The sequence below is a fragment of the Rhineura floridana genome, chromosome 4 (genome assembly GCF_030035675.1).
Source record: "Rhineura floridana isolate rRhiFlo1 chromosome 4, rRhiFlo1.hap2, whole genome shotgun sequence".
Lineage (NCBI taxonomy): Eukaryota > Metazoa > Chordata > Lepidosauria > Squamata > Rhineuridae > Rhineura > Rhineura floridana.
Window position 1 is genome coordinate 113,302,130 of NC_084483.1, and position 23,068 is coordinate 113,325,197.

At 41.3% G+C, this 23,068-nt stretch overlaps 1 protein-coding gene across 6 annotated transcripts in view; it reads left to right on the top strand.

Moving 5' to 3' along the window:
• Window positions 1-241: 241 nt before the first annotated feature.
• Window positions 242-23,068, top strand: part of STXBP5 (syntaxin binding protein 5) — a 251,237-nt gene continuing 228,410 nt past the window's right edge. For all 6 annotated transcript variants that reach the window (XM_061624073.1, XM_061624075.1, XM_061624077.1 and 3 more), the window contains exons 1-2: window positions 242-1,658; window positions 3,128-3,225. In XM_061624073.1, coding sequence (XP_061480057.1) covers window positions 1,503-1,658; window positions 3,128-3,225 — 254 coding nt within the window. In that variant the 5' untranslated portion in view covers window positions 242-1,502. The remainder of the gene's footprint in view (window positions 1,659-3,127; window positions 3,226-23,068) is intronic.

The window sequence follows — 23,068 nt, forward strand, 5'->3', positions numbered from 1 at the left end:
GCCTGATCCTATACATTTTCAGCCGTAGCTATTTAAACCTGACCAGGAGAGTAAAGCGAGGTTTGGGCCAAACGTATCACACCTACAGCTCGATTGTTGAATTAACTGGGCCACCTCTCAAAACTAGAGTTTATAGCCCTAAAGTCCCTTCCCTTACCGACCAGGCATTAAGGAGCAATAAATAAATGAATATAAAAACGGGGGGGGTGAAAGTAGCGACATCCGGGTGCTATTGGAGGCCTTTGAGCGCGCATGCTCCGCGTTATTCTTTTCTGCTTTGCTACCACCAGCAGTTTACGGAGGCAAGAGCAGCAGCTGCCACAGTGGTGGCGCGGGAGGGGGGACAGGAAGAAGGCAACCACGTCGCTGCCGCTGTTTTCTCACGGCGCGGGCTGCGTTTCCGTGTTGTCAAGCGAGGACGGAATAGGCAGGGCAGGGAGGAGGCGACGGAAGCCGGCGTAGCCTTGCAAGGGAATGGTTGTGGGGGCGTGTGACAGCCGGCGGCACAACCACCATCGCGAAGCGCCGCTGGTGACGCTCCCGAGGCAGGAGTTGCACTGAGTGGAGGCCAGCATCTGTGGGGGAGTTGCAGCGGGGCGGTCTGAGAGAGAAAGGGAGGAGGAAGAGAGGAGCGGAGCAGGGGACACATGGTGGGATGACAGCGGTTGTTCCCACTATGCGAGCCTGGCAGGCGGGAAAAGACGTGGGAAGCTGATGCTGTCGTCGCTGTTGCTACTTCTTGGTGATTCGCAGGCACACGGGCGTGGGGAGTGAGCGAGCGAGCCCGGCAGGCAGACACGGACTCGGCTCTCTCGTTTGATAGACGCGCAGCAGTAGCTGCGAGGGTTGTGTGTGTCTGTTTAGGGGGGGAGGGCCTGAGCCAGTGGCGAAGAGGGCCCAGGATTAGGGCTTGGAAGGAGAAGCGCAGTGAGGCAAGGAAGGAAAAGCCTGGAAGGGTTTGCCTGAGAGGCCTTCCAGGAGTCGGGGAGAGGAAGGTAGTCATAGTACTCCTGGCGGGGATTTGAGAAGGAGGAAAGCAGACACCTCCCAGCTTTGCTTGAGAGTAAGTGAGCGTGTCTGTGCGTGTCAGGAGGAGGAGGAAACGGTGCTGCTGCGTAAATTTCGCACAATATTTATTTACTTAGTGTTCCCTCCTTCCTGTTCAGCTCCTTCCTCTTCCTCGGCCAGGTCCACTCCCTGCTCTATCTGATAAGGGTGCCTGCGTCTGCCCCCTTCGTTTTTGCGTTTGGCTTTCGGAAGCCTCTTTCCCCCGTTCAGTACTTCGTTCCTCCTGTGCGTACATCATTATGATATTTGGATGAAGAGAAAATACAGAAATTCGTTGTACCCGCCTGCCTCTTCCGTTCCTCTACTTGCCACTGCTGTGGTTTGTATGAGGTGTGTGTGATAAGGCGGGAGTAGGAGCCACGGCAAAAGGGGGGTGGAGAGGGGGAGGAGGAAGAGGAGGGTGGAGAAGAATAGGGTGCGCCGCCGAAGAGACCATGAGGAAATTTAAGATCAGGAAGGTGTTGGACGGCCTGACAGCGGGCTCGTCGTCGTCCTCCTCGGCTTCCTCCTCCTCGCAACAGCAGCAGACTGCAGCCCGGGAGAACGACATCCAGGAGACGCTACAGTCCGAGCACTTCCAGCTCTGCAAGGTGAATGCTGCAGCCGTTAACAGCCGGTTGGGAAGAAAGGGGTTGGGGGTGGGGGATGATGTAGCCATGATGGGTTCTGCAGGCTCTGGACTAATACGCTTCTAAACCTATCAATTTACATCTTTTAAAAAAATATGAGTGTGGGGAGAGAATGCCGACTATGATGATGCTGTGATGGACAGGCTTTTATTTAGAAGCATCTTTTTCCTCCAACCACGGTTTACCGCTTGCATTTTAGGTTGTTCCTAAAATGCACACACATATTTTGAGATGCCCCTTTCCGGGGGAGGCACATCTAATGGGTTCACCAGTGTTGAACACAGATAGAATACCTTCTTAAAAATGGGACAAAGGGACTGAATTATCTCCGTTATTGGTGGCACAGGTGTTTTAACAGGCTTCAGCGCATTCAGTTTGAGGAAGAATACTCTTTACAAATTTTAGGGTGGAGGTAGAAGAGTTAGTAACATATCTATTCAGATGCAATATAGTATATGTAGTTGAAGTCTACATTCAGTAAGGATGATGCAGCAGATTAATTCACCAGCTGTGCCAAACTGAAATGTGAATGTTAATACTCATTTCTACCTTTACAACACCTGTGGCCTGAGCTGCTGTATTTTGGTTTGTTTGTGAATTGAACACTTTCCCTAAATAATGGGGGAGGGAAATTTGTTCCTAAAATTTTTTAAAAGTGTTCTTGTTTGTCTAGCATTAATGTACCCCCTTTTTCTTGCAACTTCACACCAGTTAGATTATTCAGGTATGATATTTGTATTTCATTTAAATATACTTGCATTTGTGGGATTTTCTTCCAGAATATACATTTCAATGCTATAAAATGCTCAGTTGAGATGCACACTTATTTCTGGAAGGTGTGGATGATAGATGTGCCTGACACTGAATGTGGTGGAATAGTTTTTCCCTCTTTAAATTCTTTGACTTAGATTTTGCAAAGAAATGGGCTGCTATTGCAATTCCTAGTAGCAGAAATCTGTGTAAGAGACCTTTTTGAAAGCTGCTGTGGACTAGCAGGTTTATGTCATTCAAGGGCCGCTTCAGAGAAATAATGATGGCTCTCTGAAGAACCATTTTAATAATTAGTGGTCATTTAATTTACAGAACTGGCTGCATCATCATATTTCCCAGGGACTTTGATTCTAATTCAGGTGTCTTAACCACAGCTATTTATGGAAAGAATTGCAGATTAGGCGAGGAATCCAACAAAAGTGAGAGGTGAATAGGTAGATATAGGTAAATATACATGAGTAGGAAATTTTATTCTGTTTTAGTATGCTGCTGTTCAGTGAGATTTGAATGAATTCTGCACCCGTTTTGTTCATTCAAATACTTCTGGTTCCTTTAATTAAGTGAAAGTACAAGGAAAATAAAACTGTTTCTAATATGCTCTCATTTTATTTTTCTTCTGCTGCCTGATCCACCATTGTTTCACTACTCTGACTTGACAGACTGTACGCCATGGTTTCCCCTATCAGCCTTCGGCCTTGGCTTTTGATCCTGTTCAGAAGATACTTGCCATTGGAACTCAGACTGGTGCTTTAAGGCTGTATCCTTTTATTGTGTTTTTAAAAGAAAATTACTAAGAAGATTGTCATTGCATACCATATCGTGTAGTGCTGGGATTACTGTGACAGTGCACTCTGCAAGTCAGGTATGCATCTGCATGGGGGAGGGGGGAAGCTGTTGTTCCTTTGCATTTACTTTGGTTTGTCTGATGTGTTTATCTGTACCAATACTGGAGCCAATACTTCATAATATTTTCTTGGAAACCATGCTGATTATTTTTATAGCTGTCTAATTTACTTGGAGGTGCTTTATGCAGAGTAGTTAATTTTCCATTTTGTAAACTGGAAACGTGACTCTCATGTCAGTTACTCTTTAATAATGCTATAACCATTGGTTGTTTTAAAGCAACAAATGATGTTTTCAGTGCAGACTATATGGATTCTGTACAGCAAGTACTTCTTACAAATTGTAACTGGAAATGAAGTAGAAATTTGGGAGAAAATGTATTTGGCTACACACTGTTCTTACTATAAATCATTTCAAGATATTCCTTTCTAAGTAAAACACAATTTTACTGTAAATAAAATAGTTTTGTGTTCATATGTTGCTTTAAACATAACAATAAGCAAATATTAAGCTCAATTTTTTCATAGCTGATTTTCAGAGAATAGCAATGATTAAGAAAACCAGTGAAGATTTACGTATGCCCAATGGGAGGATTTTGACCTGTTGTCACATACCCCGAGCTTGGATGCCAATCAAATGCAGCCAGCTCCAAAAATGGGCCTAAATCTCCCTAGTGAAGAGAGATTTAGGCCCATTGTCGCACCCTCACTGACCAGAAACCAGAGTTTAGGGTGCCTTGCCTTGACACCTGGGGAGGACCTCAAAAAACCAGAGTCTCTGGGTGAAACCCACAGACCTGGCAATGCTAATGCAATATCCTTTGATGGTCAGGGGTGGAAACAAAGGCACAAGGGCACCATATTTTCTTTTGATGGTGTTTGGGTTCTGATGGTCTTAAGTGACAGGCTATTCAGTGCAACCAATGGCCTGAGTTGCTCTTGGCCAGGAAGGCTTTTGAAGCCACAAGATGAGGATGGATCAATGTAAATAAAAAGAGATTGCTTGGTCTGTTCCTGGTAGGTTGGTCATATCAAAGGAGTTCTCAGGTTGTGTACTCAAAAATGATGATAATTACATGTTTTGGTTGCTTGAGAGGAATAGCGACTAGAAAGGTTGTAGTCTCCAAAGCAAGAGTGGCTAACTTGTGGCCTTTCAGATGTTACTGAACTACAGCTCCCATCACCCCCAGCCAGCATAATTGATAGTAAAGGATGATGGGAGTTGTAGTTGAGGGCTACAGGTTGTTCATCCCTGTCCGAAAGAGAAATAACCTGGCAAGGCAAACCTGTGCCACATCTCTTTTTCTTGAGAAATTTCAGTGGAAGTAATAAAATGTTTTATTAACTTCTGAGTAACCTTTGATAGAATCAGGCTACCCATCTAACAGAAGGAAGAGGTTCAAAAATGTGGATGGTTTTGCTTTAGGTGTTTTTTTTATGGTGGACAGTGGGCAGCTTATTTGAAAACAAGGGTGGTTGTTTAGCCTTCCTCCACAAAGCAAAAAATCAGTATGGTCAGTACGGGGTGAGGCAAACAGCAAGTAAGCCCATTATGGAAGATTCATTGCTTGGCACTGCTTCTGGTAGAAGGGGGTCCCACTACTTGGATGCTATAAAAAAGTGAGTGAAGACTCAAAGGGATTTGATAATTAGGAGTAAGTTGCTTTAGATCAGACCAGTGGTTCCCAACCTTTATGAGCACGGGACCCCCTTTATAAGCTGAAAAATTTTTGTGACCCTCTCCCCCCAGGGAGGCAGGCTGGCTGCCAGGAAGAAAGGGAGAAAGCAGCCTTTCTTTGCAGGCTTGCTTCTTTTTGCTTCACAAGAAGTCCTCTCCTCTCATTCTAAGTAAGGGTGTTGCCAGTAGCGGCAGTGCAAGGAGACGGGAATCAGTGATAGTAATCCCCTTCCTGGTAGCTCCACCCTCAGCCTCCTTTGGCATCTGCCATGTATTTTATAGGCAGATGCCTGCCCTTAGTGCGCCTGAAAGACGCTCTGGAGCTTCAGAAAAGGCCTCCCCTCTTGTTTGGAGCAAGGGGGAGGTGTCATCTGCAGCGGCAGTGGAAAGCAGACAGTGTAGAGGGAGTGAAGACTTTTTTAAAAAAAATAATAAATCATTTCTTTACTGTTCACGGCCCCCTCTGGATTACTTCGCGGACCCCCTGGGGATCCCGGCCCCCAGGTTGGGAACCACTGGATCAGACCTTAGAGGAGAAAATGGGACAGAATTGCTTGCTGAAAGCTCTGCCACTGGGTCTTTCAAAGGGTGGTGCTTCTCTTAGCTTGTCTTGGAGCAGTATGGCAGTCACCGCTTTTCCACATTGATGCTGTCTGAATCATAAGCAGTCTTCACCAATGGTCTTCTCTTTTGTAATCTAAAACATCTCCCTGTTTGTATGAGGGTGTTTCTTGAACCTAGTGTGCATTATATTTTCTGGTGCTCTATATGGAATTTGGTGAACTTACATCTTGGTGACAATATCCAATGATGCTGCTGGTAGAAATTGAGATGAGACTTCGTAGTGTTCCCCATCCTTTCAAGCACTAGCTAATTGTTAGCCTTTCTTTATAGGTAAAGGCTTCTATTTGAGGTGTCCATATCCAATGTCTTTCAGCACTGAAAACCTTATAAGCAGTCACTGGACCTTTGCAATTTAAAGATTATATATAGAGTACCCCTTTTAACCATCCATATATTTTAGTTCTTCTGCTCAGTGTGGTGATTTTTCAACACTGCAGTTGGTTGTGTTGCCATCTGAATGCTTGCTTCTATTTCTGTACTTTGTATAAATGAACTGTGGCCATTTATGGTAAAACTTGGTTAGTGGCTTACCGTGAATGCCTGATATTGGCTGTTTTGCTCCTCCTCATTAGCATGCAGGGGCAACAAACCACAATCCCTGGCTAGCACTTTATTTGAGCTGGAGACTGGGATTTGTTTCACTCCAAACAAAGCATTATCTGTAGATGAGGTTTGTTCTTGGTTTAGTGATTGTGGTTTGTTTGGACCAAAAATAACATTCTCCAATTTGGACATAATACTAATCCAAGAATCATGTTTTGTTTTCCTTGTGCACTATTCAGGAGGAGCAAAGTGGCTCATATCGGTGCATTTATGGTAAACTGTTAACCAAAGTTAACATGCAAGCTGGGCCAATGTTAGCCGATCAGGATCTCTTACACCAAAGCTGGAAATCTCATAGGTCCTTTGTATGTTTCCTGTCAGTAGGTAGGTCATCTGGTAGTTTATTAGAGACATAACTTTTCTGGTAAAATTGAATCCATAGAATAAAACTTTTTTTCCCCAGGAGAAAACTTTTTTTTTGAAAATTGATATATATTCAATACTTAAATATCAATCATAAACTTATTTTACTGGGTTAATAACATATAGCACATCAATTATAATTTAGTTAGCATATAAAATTATACTATTTGGCATATTCTTAAGTGTATAGAGAAATCATGTGCATATGTTGTGAACCGCCCAGAGAGCTTCGGCTATGGGGCGGTATAGAAATATAATTAATAAAATAAATAAATAAATAAATATTTGCTCAGAAGTAAACCCACTTTGTTTAGGAGTGATTACCTAGTGTGAGCCTATATATAGGATTATACCCTCAAAAGTATAAATATTTTAGTTTGTAGAAATAAAATTGCAAATATACCCAATGCTTTTGAGTGAGCTGCAAACTGCTGCATCCAGTGCTACTCAGGTATATGTGTCCTAGTTTTTGTCACCTGATAAATAGGGGGGGAAGTAAAATAAATAAAATAGAAACTACACATTTCGTAGTCAACTGCAGATGGTGTGCCTGTCATAAAGAGAAACCCTGCAGGTCAGGGGAAATCAATGTGATGCCTTCCAAGTGTTGCTGGATTACAACTCCCATCATCCCTGAACATTTCACCATGCTGGCTGGGACTGATAGGAATTCTAGTCCAACAACATATGGAGTGGATATTTGCTGTTTCTATTCTAGATGCACAAATGCATCTTGTCTTACACAAAAATATTCATATTACACATTTAAGTGAGTAAAATCCCTTAAAGCATTTCGGTCATTCAAAAAAGAAAATATTGTAAGATTTTTTTCAGTATTCCCTGAAGTTTTCAATTTGGAAAACAGCCTGCAGAGGGAAAATGGAATACTTTCTGATTTTTTCCAGGTTCTGGGCCTTCTCACCCCCAGTTGTCATACCCTGTATGGACCAACTTAAAGATCAATTAAATGTTGAGTTTGTCACTTAGCTAACTCCAAAGGGCTATCGCTGTAGTGTGAATCCACTGAAAAGTGACTGAGTTGGTCTGTGTGTCATGGGAAAACAGTATTTTGCTACTTAGTTTTCCATCTCTTAGTTTTGGAAACTTGTTGCAGTCTAGCCTTGTGCATATTTACTTCCAGTGTGTTCCACTTCCAGCTCCTTCCAGTTCAGTGGGACTTATTTCCAAATAAGGGTATATTGCAGGAATGGGGAACCTGTGGCCCTGCAGATGATGAAGAATATGGTATTAGTTCTGACAGAACTTCCCAATTAACTTTTTAAATGTGGTTGTCAGTTAAGTCAAATTGGCCTGATTATCAGGGTAGGCACACTTCATATGTTTCTTATATTTCACAAAAGTCTCAAATGTGGAGTACTTGTTATTTGTGTTTTGTATTCCCCTGAAGTGGTCCCATGTGTGTTCTGATTCCTAGAAAGTTTGAAGTAGTTACGAAAATTAGAAGTTTGATCCCTGTAGTACTAGTGCCTGAGTTGAAGGCTAATTTTTTGACCCTGCATAGCTCATTGAAAACCTAGTCTTAAGTGCTGTCAGTTCACTCTCCAAGTGTTCCCTTGGTCTGTCACCACATTCCAGTCATAATCTCCAATAAGTTCTTCTAACTCTGGTCCTTGCCTCTGTACGAGAAGCTGCACCAGATACTAGAAAACCTCTTGTTTGTATCATTGTTGTGGGTAATTTTGGGGGCCTTTACCATAGCACCAGACATCAGTGGTATTTCCAACAGTTTGCAGAGACTTTGTACTGTGACAGTGACAGTTTTCTTGTAGTTGATGTCTTTGCTGGAAAGAATAGACGCTTGGAAGTTTTTTGAATCACCAGACGTTTTGGTGTTTTTTGAGAGATAATTTTCTGTAAATTTATTTATTTAAAAATGTATACCCCACTTCTCATCTCATCTGGGTCTCAAAGCGGATTACAAAGAATAAAACATGCAAGATATAAAATAAATGAAAACATTGAAGAATAAAACATCAGAACAGCATTTGTGGTGCAAAACCCTCCTGCAATAACATTATTTTTACCTGGCATCTGAAACTTAAGAGGGGCATTGCCTGCCTAATTTCTTATGGAAGGGAGTTCCATAGTGTTGTGCCCACTATGCTGAAAGCATGACTCCTTGTTGACATGAGTTGTGCTTCTGTTCCATTGGGGGCCACTAACAGTGCTTCCCAGAAGATCTCAGTGGTTGATGTGGGGTTACACAGTTATTAAGGTATCCTGGATCTAAGTTGTTCAGGGCTTTGTACACTAGTACAAGAACCTGGCCCAGGAGTAGATGGAAACCAATGAAGGTCTTCTAACACTGGTGTCCTGTGTTGGCAAGTAGTCTGTTCCTATCACCAGTCTAGTCATAGCATTCTGTACTAGCTGAAGCTTCTGGATCACTCCCTAAGGGCAGTCCTTCATACAATGTGTTGCAGCAATCCAGTCTTGAGGTTACCAATGCATCGACTGCAGTGGTAATCTTTCTGTATTCAGGAATGGCAGTAGCTCACTTGCCAGCTAAAGCTGATAAAATGCATTTGGGCAGAGCAATCCAACTCATGGGAAGCTGGCATAAGTTGTGTTGAAGCAAGAGAAGCTGGTGTAAAGTTCTGCTGCATCCAGTTGCTGTTGAGTAGCCTCCGGGTTGGCTGAATGCCAGCTCAACTGGGAACTGCACATAGGGAGCAGAAAGTGAAAGCCTGGTGTCCCAAATACCCATATTGGGGAGTAAGCTCTCTCCATTGACTTCTATTGCAATAATTTTCTTAGACTGACCTGTTTCCCAGCATAACTTTTGTCTGGATTGGGACCTACAGTAGTGCTCAGAACACAAGTTGGAATGGACTAAGTCCCCTCACCTAGACTTCTCCCCCAGAATGCCCCTTTTGGGGGCCTTAAGCCAGCTCCACTTGCACCAGTCTCAGCTGAACTGGCTGAGCTGGGTTGAGGGACTTAAGCTGGTGTAGTCTGGCTGAGCTAGGACCCAGCTGGCTCAGCTGGAGATCTGCCACATCCAACTTCCCTCAGCCTGCCCTAAATGCAAGTTGGATTACACCTCTAGTCACCAGTGCCTTCACTGCTCCTTCTGAGGGAGTGCAACCCCATCCGGGAACACAAAGCCTCTATTTTCCCAGGATTCAGACTCAGCTCATTGGTCCTCATCCAAGCACCGGTCCAGGTCTTTCGCAGCCTCTACTGATTGTGTTCTAACTGAGAATAGAGTTGGGTATCATCAGCATGCTGATGACACCTTGCCCTCAAACTCGTAATGACTTTAGATACAGAGTTTGAATAGCAGTGGTGAGAAAATAGTGCCCTGTGGGACACCATAACATAACAGCCATTGGTCTAGTGCAGCTCTGTGGACATGACCCTGTGAGTAGGAACCCCTGTAACAAAGTGCCCCCAATACACACCCCACAGAACCAGTTCAGTAGGATACTGTCAATGGTATCAAGCCACTGAGAGATTGAGTAGAAGAAGCAGGGTCACACTCCCCTTGTGTCTCTACTGATGAAGGTCATCCATCAGTGTGACCAAAGCTGTTTAAATCCCAAACAGATTGAAAAAATGGAAAAAAGTACGCCACAATAACTCTTACCCCCTTCCCCCAAAATGGAGTATTAGCAACTGTTTTGCAATTGTTAGATACCATTGGATCCAGGGCTGAATTTTTAAGGAGTGGATGCAAATGTTGTTTTGACTTCCTCCAATTAGTAGAGAGCAATCCCCTTAAATGGAAACTTCCATAGTTTTTAATAATACAATGTTGTGACTTTATATTCACTTGGAATATGGACATTGTGAGGACATAATCATCAGCAGTTTTCTCACATGTAGGATTCTGCATTGGTTCTTGAGAACAGGTTGATTTGTGACATCTAACAGAACTGTAGCAAATTATTCTTTTTACTCTGCAGAATGTGGCCATATGCTTATTCCCAGACAAATGAATATATTTTATTTATAAATTGACACATCTGTCTGGTTTGTTCAGGCTCTCCTTTTTTCTTACTACAAGAGTAAAACAGAGCCATAATCTGTGTTGTGACTGTATAGTCATTAGAGAATATGCAGCCCTCTTCTGGCATCACCCTGTTCTGTTCTACCACTGAAACCCTGGATTTCCTCTGCTTGTAGTTTATGGTGCTGTCACTATGCCATGTTCTAACTCCAGTCTTTTTTTAGATATGAGATTTATTCTTCATACTCAGTCTCCCTTTGGGGGAACCTCAGGAACTCTTGTATCTTCCATTCATTGCTGCTTTCCTTGTTGTGCTTCAACTTAAGTGCTATATCATTATGGTTATAAACATACACACATGCATGTAATTGAATTCCATTGTTAACATGCAAGTAGTGTAATGCCAAGATGTTAACTGACCACTTTGCTGAACTGAGGGTTAGCAGATGCTTCATAAAAATAGTCCTTCCATTCAAATCCGACCATTAGAATCTTCATAGCTACATCATAAATTGCCTCTGTGATGGTAGCCCAGCAGCTGGCTGCTGATCCATCCAGATAGTAAATTGTCTCTTTATTGGCCTGGTGATACTAGGTACTAGAAGATTCCTGTTGATTCTGAAACCCATGCCTTCTATCATTTATTTGTTTAAATTTATTTGTATTTATTTATTTATTTAAAATCCATCCCGCCCGTCTACCCTACAATAGGGATTCAGGGTGGCTACAATAAAATCGCACACATATATAATAAAATACACAATAAAAACACAAAACATTACAGTAAATTAAAATGCATAAAATACTATTAAAATACATAAGATGCATTATGCACATACATACATAAAATGCATTATGCATACACATACAAGCATACATACATGTATATATGTGCATACACATATAAGAAAGTGAGAATAAGAGAACTTAAAAGATAAAAAACTTAAAAACAGTGTCAGGCTGACCCATCAGTCCCAACCAAAGGGTTTCCGGAACAAAATAGTTTTCACAAGTTTCTGGAAGACCACCAGGGAGCGAGCAAAGTGGGCTTCTTGGGGCAGGGAATTCCAAAGTCTGGGGGCCACAATTGAAACGGCTCTCTCCTGCATGCTCTCCAAAAATCTTTTAATCATTAGTTTGGGGAGTTTGACTGGGGGGTTTCTTTGTTACTGAATATGTCAAGAAGATATTTCTTCACATTCTGTGTAATTGTTCATGTTGCATTAGTTTCCATGTGATGCAATTTTGTAATTCTGTTCTGCCTCACCCTCAGTTAACCTGGCCTCAGTATTTATCAAACTCATTTAAAATATCTTTGTTTGTACAAACTGCAGTCGATGCATTGGTAACCTCAAGACTGGATTGTTGCAACACACTGTATGAAGGGCTGCCCTTAGGGTGTGATCCAGAAGCTTCAGCTAGCACAGAATGCTATGGCTAGACTGGTGATAGAACTTTAGTATATTCCAAGCCAGAATTCTGGAACACTAAAGCTGGGTTCAAAAAGAAGAAAATTTGGATGGGTGGTTCAGATGTGGTGGTGAGAGAGACACTGGGATGTCTAGGAGTGGAAATTGACTGCCACCTGCAGCAAAGTGTGAGCAAAGAGGCCATACCGAAGAAGATGCTTAGCTCTGGACTCTGAAGCGAAACACTGGAGATATAAAAGACAGCTTTGGGGAAAAAAAGTTGTGAACTTGTATAGGCTTCCTTTTTTTAAAGCGTGGCGTGATTTGTTTTCTAGGTAACAGAGAACCATTAGGACATTTTACAAAGCTGACTTTGTTTAAAAAAAACAGGAGGAAGGGCAGGATATAAATTTAATAAAAATAAAGATTAAATAATTCTCCAATATTTCTGGCAGCATGAATAAATATCCTATTAAACACAGTATTTTGTATTGCAGTCTACACTTTATGCCAGCCTCTCCCAACCTTTGGGTACCCAGATGTTTCTGGACTACAGTTCCTATAATTCCTGACCATTGGCCATGCTGGCAGGGGCTGATGGGAGTTGTAGTCCAGCAACATTTGGAGACCCAAAGGTAGGGAAAGGCTGCTTTATGCCAACAAAGATCATGGCAGCAAATGAAATCTGTGTTGCAAAATTGCTTGTATATTCTGCATCAGCTCAACAGAAGGGGGCTACTGATGATGGGCCAGAAGTACTTTGTACTGTATAAAGCTTCCTGAATCTAGGAGTGCTTCCAGACTGTGGCTGTTTTCAGGTAGGATTCAGTCATATACTGGCAAATTCAGATAGCACAATTATAGTTGATTGGGAGGTCTTTTTTAAAAAAAAAATATTAAATTTATATCATGTCCTTCTTCCCAAATGGAGCACAGGGCGGTAAACAGATGATAAAGCACTGAAAACATCTTAAAACCAAAACATTAAAAAATCTTTAAAAACAATTCCAGTACAGATGCAGACTGGGATAAGGTATCTACTTAAAAGGCTTGTTGAAAGAGGAAGGTATTCAGTAGGCAATGAAAAGACAACAGAGATGGTGCCTGTCTAATATTTAAGGGAAGTGTCTTGTGCAACAAACTTGCTTTCCCCAAAGATCTGACTTTTTGCATTAATGAAACTGACTGGGAAATGTATTGGAAAGTGTGAAATAACACTTGTTTTGATGCCTAGTCATCTAACCTTTCAGCAAACAAATCAGATTGAGTGCTCATTAAATTACCAATATTGTCTAATCTTTCTGCAAGCAAATCAGGATGAATATTCAATAAACAGGTTGTCTGGAAATGCCCTTGGTTTAATCACTGTCTGGGACAGAGACTTTGCCAAAATTGACTATTGTGTGTCTGAGTATAATTCTTTTTTAAAAAAAAGAAAAACAGAACTCATAGTTTATCTTGGCTGTGGAAGCACTTACCAAGCCAAAGCCATGTGTCTTTGTAAATGTCCTGTTTGCCACTTTTCCTACAAAAGTGTATCATAACTAACTACATCTGGATTCTTTGTTAATATTCTGGAATTCAACTCGTCACAGAAAAATATGTTTCCTATAGTTGTCTACTACTATTTTCTTTGAGTAAAATTAATAGGAAGGGAATAACTGGTTTTTTAAACATATATTTAAATTGATAGATTTTACATGAAATCACATGCTATTTTTAGAAGTGCTTTATATAAACCATGTGGAGGAAACGGGAAAATCTTAATACTCTTATACAGTAGTAAAATGAAATGTTTTGAAAATCATATTCTAAGGAAACACAGAATATGGTGCCTTCAGTCATATTGTGCGTGAGACCTAAAAATTTAGATGTTTCTGAAACAATTGCTGCTGTTTAAGGTTGAGCTTATTAAAAATGAGCATGTGTAATTTTTGTCAGTGCCCAGCTGAAATAGACCTGGACAGCTTCAGTACAGAATTTGAGCTATTGAGTATCTGAACAGTAGGAGACTTGTTTCTGCCATGTGTTTTTGACAAGAAAAGGATGAGTGGGGAAGTGCATAAACCATTGAAATGGAGAAAGAAACTCAATCCTGTTCCAATGCTGAGTCCGGCAACATAGATAATTGGAAAGAGCTTGAGAGAAGAAGTGCAGGTGGAAGACAGCCAGAATGCTTATGTAGCTTAGGATGGGAAATATGAAGGCCAGCAGAAGACTGAACACTAAAGCTTTAGCACACTTTAAAACTGAATCTGAATATCTTGCCCATCATGTTTACCAGAGCCTTTGTGTCTCCTTTTTAAAGCTAACTAAATTTGCCCATCCCTGTTCAGACTGCTTTTGGAAGGGAGACTCCTATAGGCATTTATGAAGTATATTTGGCAGGAAGTTTTAGAGACTGATTGCTTGAGCAACTTCACAACCAATGGTACAGGGTAGGTTGTGGCAACTTTAACAATGTAACCAGGTTGCTGGCCAGCAACATTACTTTCTTATATCATTTACCATAAAACATTCTCTATCACTACTTCATTGGCTTCACGCTGTCTGTCTGATGCTGATCTACGAGCTTTTCTCATATAATAGAGAACTAAATTTTGTTTCATTAGTGATCTGCTATGCTTAATTTACATGCTTAATTTACCACATGGTCATCCTTCTTTAATTCTGGGACCCCTTGATCTGGCTATAGAGTAAGTGCTGGGTGGATGTAGAACAATTGGTGTATGTTGTATGCATAAAAACAATCTCCCAGCACTTACATTCATATGCATGGTGGCAGGATGTGTGTGTGTACCACTCACATGGAATGTATTGGAACTAAATGTTTGTGTATTAAGATACTTGTATCTCACCTTTCTGCTTTGTTTCTAAATCACTCAGAGCAACTTAGATTGTTGTTTTACAATTATCAGCATATAAAGCAATTTTTAAAGTGCAACATTGTAAATAAAAAGTATCCTGGAGGACAGTATCATTAGCTAGCTTGGTTAAAGGCCTGCTAGAACAATAGTCTTCAAAAGATGCCCAAGCACAATTAAAGAGAATGCTGAGTGTTTCTCCTGGGACAGCAAGTGTCATATCCTGGATGCTGCTACAGGGAATGCCCTCCTGTTTATCTACATTTGCCTCTTGTCAGCAGAGGGGCACACAGAAGGTTCTGTCTTGACTATCTGAGCAGATGGACAGTTTCATGTGTCAGAAGATGGACCTAAAAAGTAAGGCATTCAGGGATTTAAAGATAATCACCAGCACTTTAAACTGAGCCTAGGAACAGATTAGGAGCCAGTGAAGCTGATACAACAATGAAATCTCATTTTATAAAAAATCTGCATCCAGTCACAATATTTTTTCACCATGTTTTTCAAATGCAGCTTCACAAAGGATGTTGCAACAACTCCTGAATATTTCCTAGGCCACGCAGCTTCCTTCCTAGCCATAGCACAGAAACGCAGTGGACTGGTTACAGAGGAATGGAGTGATCCTTGACTCTGCCATCAGCTTGCTGCATTTCTAGTATAGCCTATGCTTTTTTCTGGCCTGCTTTTTACCCATGAGAGAAGCGCCTCATGAGTATAAAGCAGGCAAGTAAACATTCTGGCAGGCCAGTAACTTGTCTCCACCTGTTAGAATCTTTGGCCCATGTGGCATTGGCTTCGTATTGGCTGCGGCTTGTTGGCATGGATGACACATGCCTGCCTAAAATGTGTTTACATGAACAACTTCAGTCATCCTACTATTTTTCACGGTTACTTCGAGCCAAAGCCAAACTGTCTGCCTATGGGATTTCCATAACCATTCCTCCATCACACTACTCCTTAAGGGCGAATAGATTGCTTAAGGAAAGAATTTTATTCTATGCCCAACGCTGGATGCTTTATTCGGCCTCCCAAACCTCCTTTTCGGTATGGTACCCCTGTTTCAAAACAACATTTGGTGCTGAACCATATATCTCCTTTCTATCGGCCCCTCTGCAGAGATGGTCCTTTACCGCCCTGCGCCTGCAAACCATGCCCTCTGCAATGCTGGCGGGCCGTTATGCTAACACCCCCTATGATCTCAGAGTTTGCATTTGTTGTGCGGGTGAGATTGAGGACGTGGCCCATTACCTCCTGAGATGTCCCCTTTATCAGGCGCCCAGAGCTAAAATTTTAGACCCTGTAATTCTTCTCATGCAGGACAGACCCGCTTTTGAACAAATAGCCATCCTTCTGGCGGGTTCAGATATTTACGTAACATCTAAGGTCGCCACTTTTGCCCTCGCAGCCAAGAAGATTAGGGCTAGCTTTGTAAAACACTCGGAACTGTTTTGATGTCTCACTGTTCAGTTTTTAACATAGAACTTTAAGGCTGTTTTAAGAAGAAAGATCCTATGGTATATAAATTTCCTGGTTGTTTGGCTGTTTTTATTGTACCTTTGTATTTTATGCTAGTGCACTTTATGCCCTTCTGTACTTTTTTTAACCTTTTGCAGTGGCTAATAGCTTTTAGCAATAAAGAATTGTTGTAAGTTCATTAATTTCAGTGGGTCTACTCAGAGTAGAATACAGCCCTTTATGTGCAGTTTGGTGTATTTATTGAGAATTAGTTAGGCTGGAAATCCCTAGAGAAAGCTTCTTTTCCCTTCAGGTTTTTAAAAACTACTTAAAACCCAGTTTTTCTTGGCAATTAATTGAAAGATTTTATAGTATAAGTGCTTCCTTTTTTTGTTGGCGTGTTGTATTTTATTGCACTCGATATATTTAAACTGACTGTTCTATTGCAATTTGAATGGTATGTTGTAATGTTTGCTTTTTAATGAGATTGCATATTGTTCATGTACGCTGTATTGGGAAGGCTATTTTCTTGAAAGGCACATTAGAAATATCTTAAATAAACAAATCATTTGTGTGACTGTGTAACAGTGTTACAGTACCGCTTAGGTGACGCTATAAAACCCTACCTGCATGTAAAGCCCTCTGAGCATCTGTCCCTGACTACCTTTTTAGGCGGAGAAGGTGTTTGGGTCCCTCACTGTCTTTGTTTCAGAGCTGAGACGCTCAGCTTATTGCTGTGGCTTTACATTAAGAGCAGTGGGTCTAGTGGCAAGATCAGTCCTCTTGCATCCCCCTCCCCAGCTATGGTAGCCTCAGTGCCTAATGGCACTCTTGGCTGCTATTACAAGCTGCTGACACAGTTTTAGCTAGAAGATGGTGCTAGGCTCTTCTTTATACTGGGCAGGTAAGGACAAAGTTGTTTAACTTGATTCAGGTTGTGGGGACTTGATGGAGTTCCATATGCCTGATCAAGGAGTTCAGTGTTAGCCATCAACTGACAAGGCAGAGTGGGGACACCATCTTCTAGTTAGAGATGATTCTCAGGCTGGGCACCGCTGGTGTCAGACACTTACAAAAAGTTGGGAAAACACAAGTGCCTTCTGAAAAGTTATTTCTATGTCCCATTCAAAATCACTGTGATGGGAAGTTAAAGAGCAGCCCTGGCCCAGTGATTTGCTTCAGGGAGGAACTACAGGATATCAATTTAATAAAAAGATCCCTGGTTGGAAACCACAGTCACAGATCTATGCCCCCTCCCCTGCCTCCCCCTTCTGTTCTGGAGATGCATTTTTGAATCTCCCACAAGTACCCAATTAGGTAAAACTCCATTTGCAGTTAAGCCTTGAGACCAGCCGTTTGCCTTGACTGAGCTACAAACTAGGAAGCCTCTGGTTCAAATCTAATATCTACCATAAACTGTTTGGATGGCCATGGACTCTGTCTTCCTCCCTCAGAAAAATTGTTACATGAATATTGTGAGGATTAAAATAACATAATGTGAATGTGCTGAACGCTCAAGCAGAAAAAAAATGAATGAATTAATACCTCTTGCTGAAAACTTCATAGACTGCCATGCATCCTGTATATTTTTGTCATCACAAGCTGTTCTGTGCAATAAGTGCTGTAACTGATCAGCTGACAAATTAAAACATTTTTGTTATAGTTGAGCCTTGTCAAAGGTCATCAATGTTTTCATAAGTATTTTGAGATACAATCATCAGCAAGATGCAGCTGAAAATACAAGAAGTGTTGTTGTTATATGCCTTCAAGTCGATTACAACTTATCCCGACCCTATGAACCAGGTCCTCCAATAGCATCTGATGTGAATCACCTTGTTCAGATCTTGTAAGTTCAGGTCTGTGGCTTCCTTTATGGAATCAATCCATCTCTTGTTTGGTTTTCCTCTTTTTCTACTCCCTTCTGTTTTTCCCAGCATTGTTTTTTCTAGTCTCCTCTTTATGTGTCCAAAGTATCAAAACTTCAGTTTCATAATTTTAGCTTCTAGTGATAGTTCTCATTTAATTTGTTCTAACACCCAATTATTTGTCTTTTTCGCAGTCCATGGTATCCGCAAAGCTCTCCTCCAGCACCACATTTCAAATGAATGGATTTTTCTCTTACCCGCTTTTTTTACTGTCCAACTTTCACATCCATACATAGAGATTGGGAATTCCATGGTCTGAATGATCTTGACTAAAGAGCATAAAATGAACATGAGGTAGTAGGCAAGACTGAGCATATGTTGAGAGGACAAGGCAGAAGTGGCTAACCTGTGGCCCTCTTCTTGGTCGCTCTGGTAGATGATTTGAGGAGGGCATTAGATAGGGGAGAATCCACCTTTCTTGTCCTCCTCGATCTCTCAGCGGCTTTTGATACTGTCGACCACAGTATCCTTCTGCTTCGCCTGGAGGGATTGGGAATTGGAGGCACTGTATTACAGTGGTCCCATTCCTTTCTCTCCGATAGGTACCAACAGGTAGCGTTGGGGGAGGAGGTATCAGACCCTTGGCCTCTCAATTGTGGTGTGCCACAGGGCTCTATCCTCTCTCCCATGCTATTTAACATCTATATGAAGCCGCTGGGGGCAATCATCAGGAGATTTGGGCTGCAGTGTCATCAATATGCGGATGACACTCAGCTCTATCTCTCGTTTAAATCTTCACCAGAGTTGGCTGTGGAGACCTTGTCCAAGTGCCTGGAATCCGTGAGTGGATGGATGGGAAGGTACAAGCTGAAGTTGAACCCTGATAAGACCGAGGTACTACTTGTGGGGGACAAGAGAAGGTTGGGCGACATTGACCTGAAGTTCAATGGGGTGAGTCTACCCCTAAAGGACCAGGTCCGCAGCCTTGGGGTTGTGCTTGATTCCAGGCTGTCCATGGAGGCTCAGATTTCGGCAGTGAGCCGGGCAGCCTGGTACCAACTACACCTCATACGAAGGCTGCAACCCTACCTTCCTGTTCACCAGCTCCCACTAGTGGTACATGCCCTGGTCACCTCTCGTTTGGACTACTGTAATGCGCTCTACGTGGGGATACCCTTGAAAACTGTCCGGAAATTACAACTGATACAAAATGCGGCGGCTCGACTACTTACGAATAGTCGCTGCCGAGATCACATCACACCAGTGTTGTTCGACCTACACTGGCTACCAGTTGTTTTCCAAGCCCAATTCAAGGTGTTGGTATTGACCTTTAAATCCCTACACGGTTCCGGCCCAGTTTATCTCACGGAGCGCCTTCAACGCCTCCAATTATGCCGCCCGACAAGATCGGCCACACAGGACCTTCTCTCAATCCCGCCAACAAAAACAGCCAGATTGGCGGGTACAAGAGAGAGGGCATTCTCAGTGGCGGCCCCCACTCTTTGGAACTCCCTCCCACAAGATCTCCGGCACGCCTCTTCTTTAAATGTGTTTTGGAAAGCCTTAAAGACCTGGCTCTTTCAGCAGGCCTTCGGGGTATCTGGGGAGGGTTAATTGTTATAACTGAAATGCCTCCTGCCCAGTTTTAATATTGTTGCTGCAGATGTGTTGTTTTTATATTGTATTACTGTATTTTATCAATTGTATTTTAACAATTTTGTAAGTCGCCTAGAGTGGCCATTGGCCAGATAGGCGACGAAGAAATTAAATTTATTATTATTATTATTATTATATTGTTGGGCTCCATCTCCCATCAAACTCGCTTAGCGTGGCTAATGGTCCAGGATGAAGGGAGCTGAACATTAGTTGAACAACATCTGGAGAGCTACAAGTCCCCATCTTTGCTGTATGGGAATTGTAAATGTTTTTTTAAAATCTATAACAGGTGAGACTAGCAACAAAATATTGCAGAATGGAATCCTGAATGGGGACACCCCAATCAGACAACCACACTGTCTTCCAGGATACTCCATCCCCATCCTGGTGTTTCCCTCTAAACAGTCAGCATTCTTTTGATGTTCACTCCCCATTGGACTGTTGGGAGGGGTCCCCTGTCCTTAAATTTTTCCATGCTTGTGCAAATCCTGGAGTTCTACAGGAATGGTGCTATCTTAGGATCCATTCTCAGAGAATGAATTTGCTATTGGTATATATTGAATTTATAATGTATAGTTTACACCAATCTAGAATTACACCATCCTTACTACTGTGACTTGTGTTATTCTTTTGTCTGAGTGATCAAATGGGGTGGGAGTTGATATATGTAAAATGGGATATGATGTTATCATAGGTATTTCCACATAGATGTTTGCAGCAGTGTTAGGTGTATCATACATTGTATAGGAGCATAAGGCCTAATTGCAATGTTTCATTGTTTTCAAGTCCAGATATACTTTAAAGACATAAAACTCCACATTGTGAAATCTCTTTGAGTAATATGTTAAAGTTAAATAGTAATGTTCTAAAGGTATGTGGTGTTAAAATAAGTATTTTCTGATTAACTAAATTCATCAGACCAAAATTGGTCAACTTGTATATCAGTAGCGTGGAGGATAAAATGCTATATTTCTTGCATGAAAGTTACATTTTTTTAAAAAAAAAGTAAGACAAGATTCCAGTCTGAAATGTAATACATTATTTTTAATGGAATATTGGACAGCTATTACTAATGACAAACTTTAAATCTGAACTTGACTAATTGTACTAAGATAACAAAAAGATTCTGAATAAATGCAGTGTGTTACTGAAAAGCTGCTCTGTTTAGTTGAAAGATTCTTGGTTTTAAGTGGTTAAATTTGGCATGGGGTATGATCAGCAGCAGTAATGAAGGGAATGAGACTTTAGGTAGTCACTGAGCCATCATTATATTTTTCACACTACAGTGCTTCAGTGGCCCTGAATAGAAAAGCATATTGTGGTTGCTAGGAAAGCTAGTGTGGGGTAGGAGAGAGGAATTAGTTCTATCTGCAGGAGGATCATGCTATGAAGATTAAATGGTGGACTCAAGTAAGTAACCATTTCTTTTATCAATTTGTGTTTGGTGAAAAAAAATTAGAAATAGTGCATTCTTGGGACTGGAAACAATGAACTACTAAATAAGTTGCCACACAGTCTAGCTAGTTTTGTACCTAGGATTCTTGATGTTCACTAGGTCCCTTGGATTAGCCATTGTGTCAGTTCTAAATTGAACTGTCTGCTTTGTGGAAATTAAGGAGTTTTCTTGTTCAAGATGTGTGGAGCAGCTGCTTAAAAGTTGTTTGGTCCTGAACATTTTGTTCAAGTACTGTGGTATTAACTTAATGCTGTCAGTGCAGACAAAGGCTGCAATCCTAAGCATGCTTTATAGAAATCTCCCATAGAACAAAGTGGAACAATTCTAAATTAAACACACTTTGTTTTATGCTAAAAGAAAGTGAAAATCCTACTTTCTCCTGTGATTAGATGACAAGGGGTGCTGGTTCCTAGTAACTGTACAGTATATCTGTAATTGTGCATTATAGTTTGAGTGACATTGCGTCAGTTAGCATCTTCATAAATAAGGACGGATGTCAGCTGCACATTAATAGCAGCAGAAGTTGAGACAACTGGACTTTTAGTGCAAGATAGAAGTATGACTGCTCAATCATAAAGCTGCTTATGTGAAAGCACTACTGATAGTAGTGTGTTATTCATTGCTGAATGAATACTTTCACACTGAATATTTTATTTAACTTCCCTTTCTCTTGAGTTGTAATCATTGAAATAGTTAGTCATATAAAATTGAAGCTTTTTATTCATTTGAGCATATTTAAGAGAGATGAAATATTTGATATTTGAACTTAAACATCTGGATAACTGCTTGAATTTCAAAGAAATGTTTTCTAACACTGTTTAAAGTGCTTTAATTATGTACTGTGTAGCATATTGAGGGTAGATGAATCATCAATAGGGATAGTCTAGATACTGCTTTAAAGCTTAGTAAGATACACAGTTCAGTTCTGTAACTTTTCACTGAAAAATAAACCCTGCCAAGTTCCCATAGGATATACTCCAGTGTATGTAAGTAATATACACTTACCTAGGAGTAAATCCCATTGAACCCAGTGAACTTCTGAGCAGACATGTATTGGATTGCAGCCTTATTTGTATATGTACATTTATGTGAATAATGTTCTAATTTAATTGATTAATGCAGTTCTGAAAGAAGGGGTAGTACACAATTAGTACCCTGGCCCTAAAGAGATAATACTTAAATATAAGATTCACTGCCTTAACTAGAATTTATGTAATTTTTAAAATTTCGTTCCTACCTTTTAAAACTTTTCAAGTTGGCTAACAGAATGTTAGCATAATCATGATTAGAACTGAGGCCTTAGACTGCAACAGTGCATCATAATACAGGGGAGTAAATGCATTAAACTTGGATGATACAAGACATGATGTGGATGATTCATAATTAGAAATTTCCTGGTGTCCTCTCTTAACTAGTTTGCAGCCCCATGCTTTCAAAATCAAGGGTGTTTATAACATCTGTACCTGACATGCTCTCTCTCCCCTCCCCCCCACCAGCCTAATAACAGCTTTGGGGATATCTTCTCCCAGTACGCAACGAACGTGATCTGGTAAGCGGATGTGTGGGCTTGCTATTTAAAACAAACGGACAAAACCCCTAAAGTGGGAAATCCCAGTTGTGAGCTGAATTGTAGGATCTCTTAATAAATTAGTGTTTGAGACTTCCGGGAAGGGTGACTTCGCTTGTGCCTGCTTTTGAGACGGGCTCCCGCCTCAAAAGAAGCTTATTCAGATATAAATCAGTCAGAAATTTTTTTTTTGACTGATGAAATTTCTCCCGGGCAGGGAGAAACGTAGAGATCAACCTCAAAAG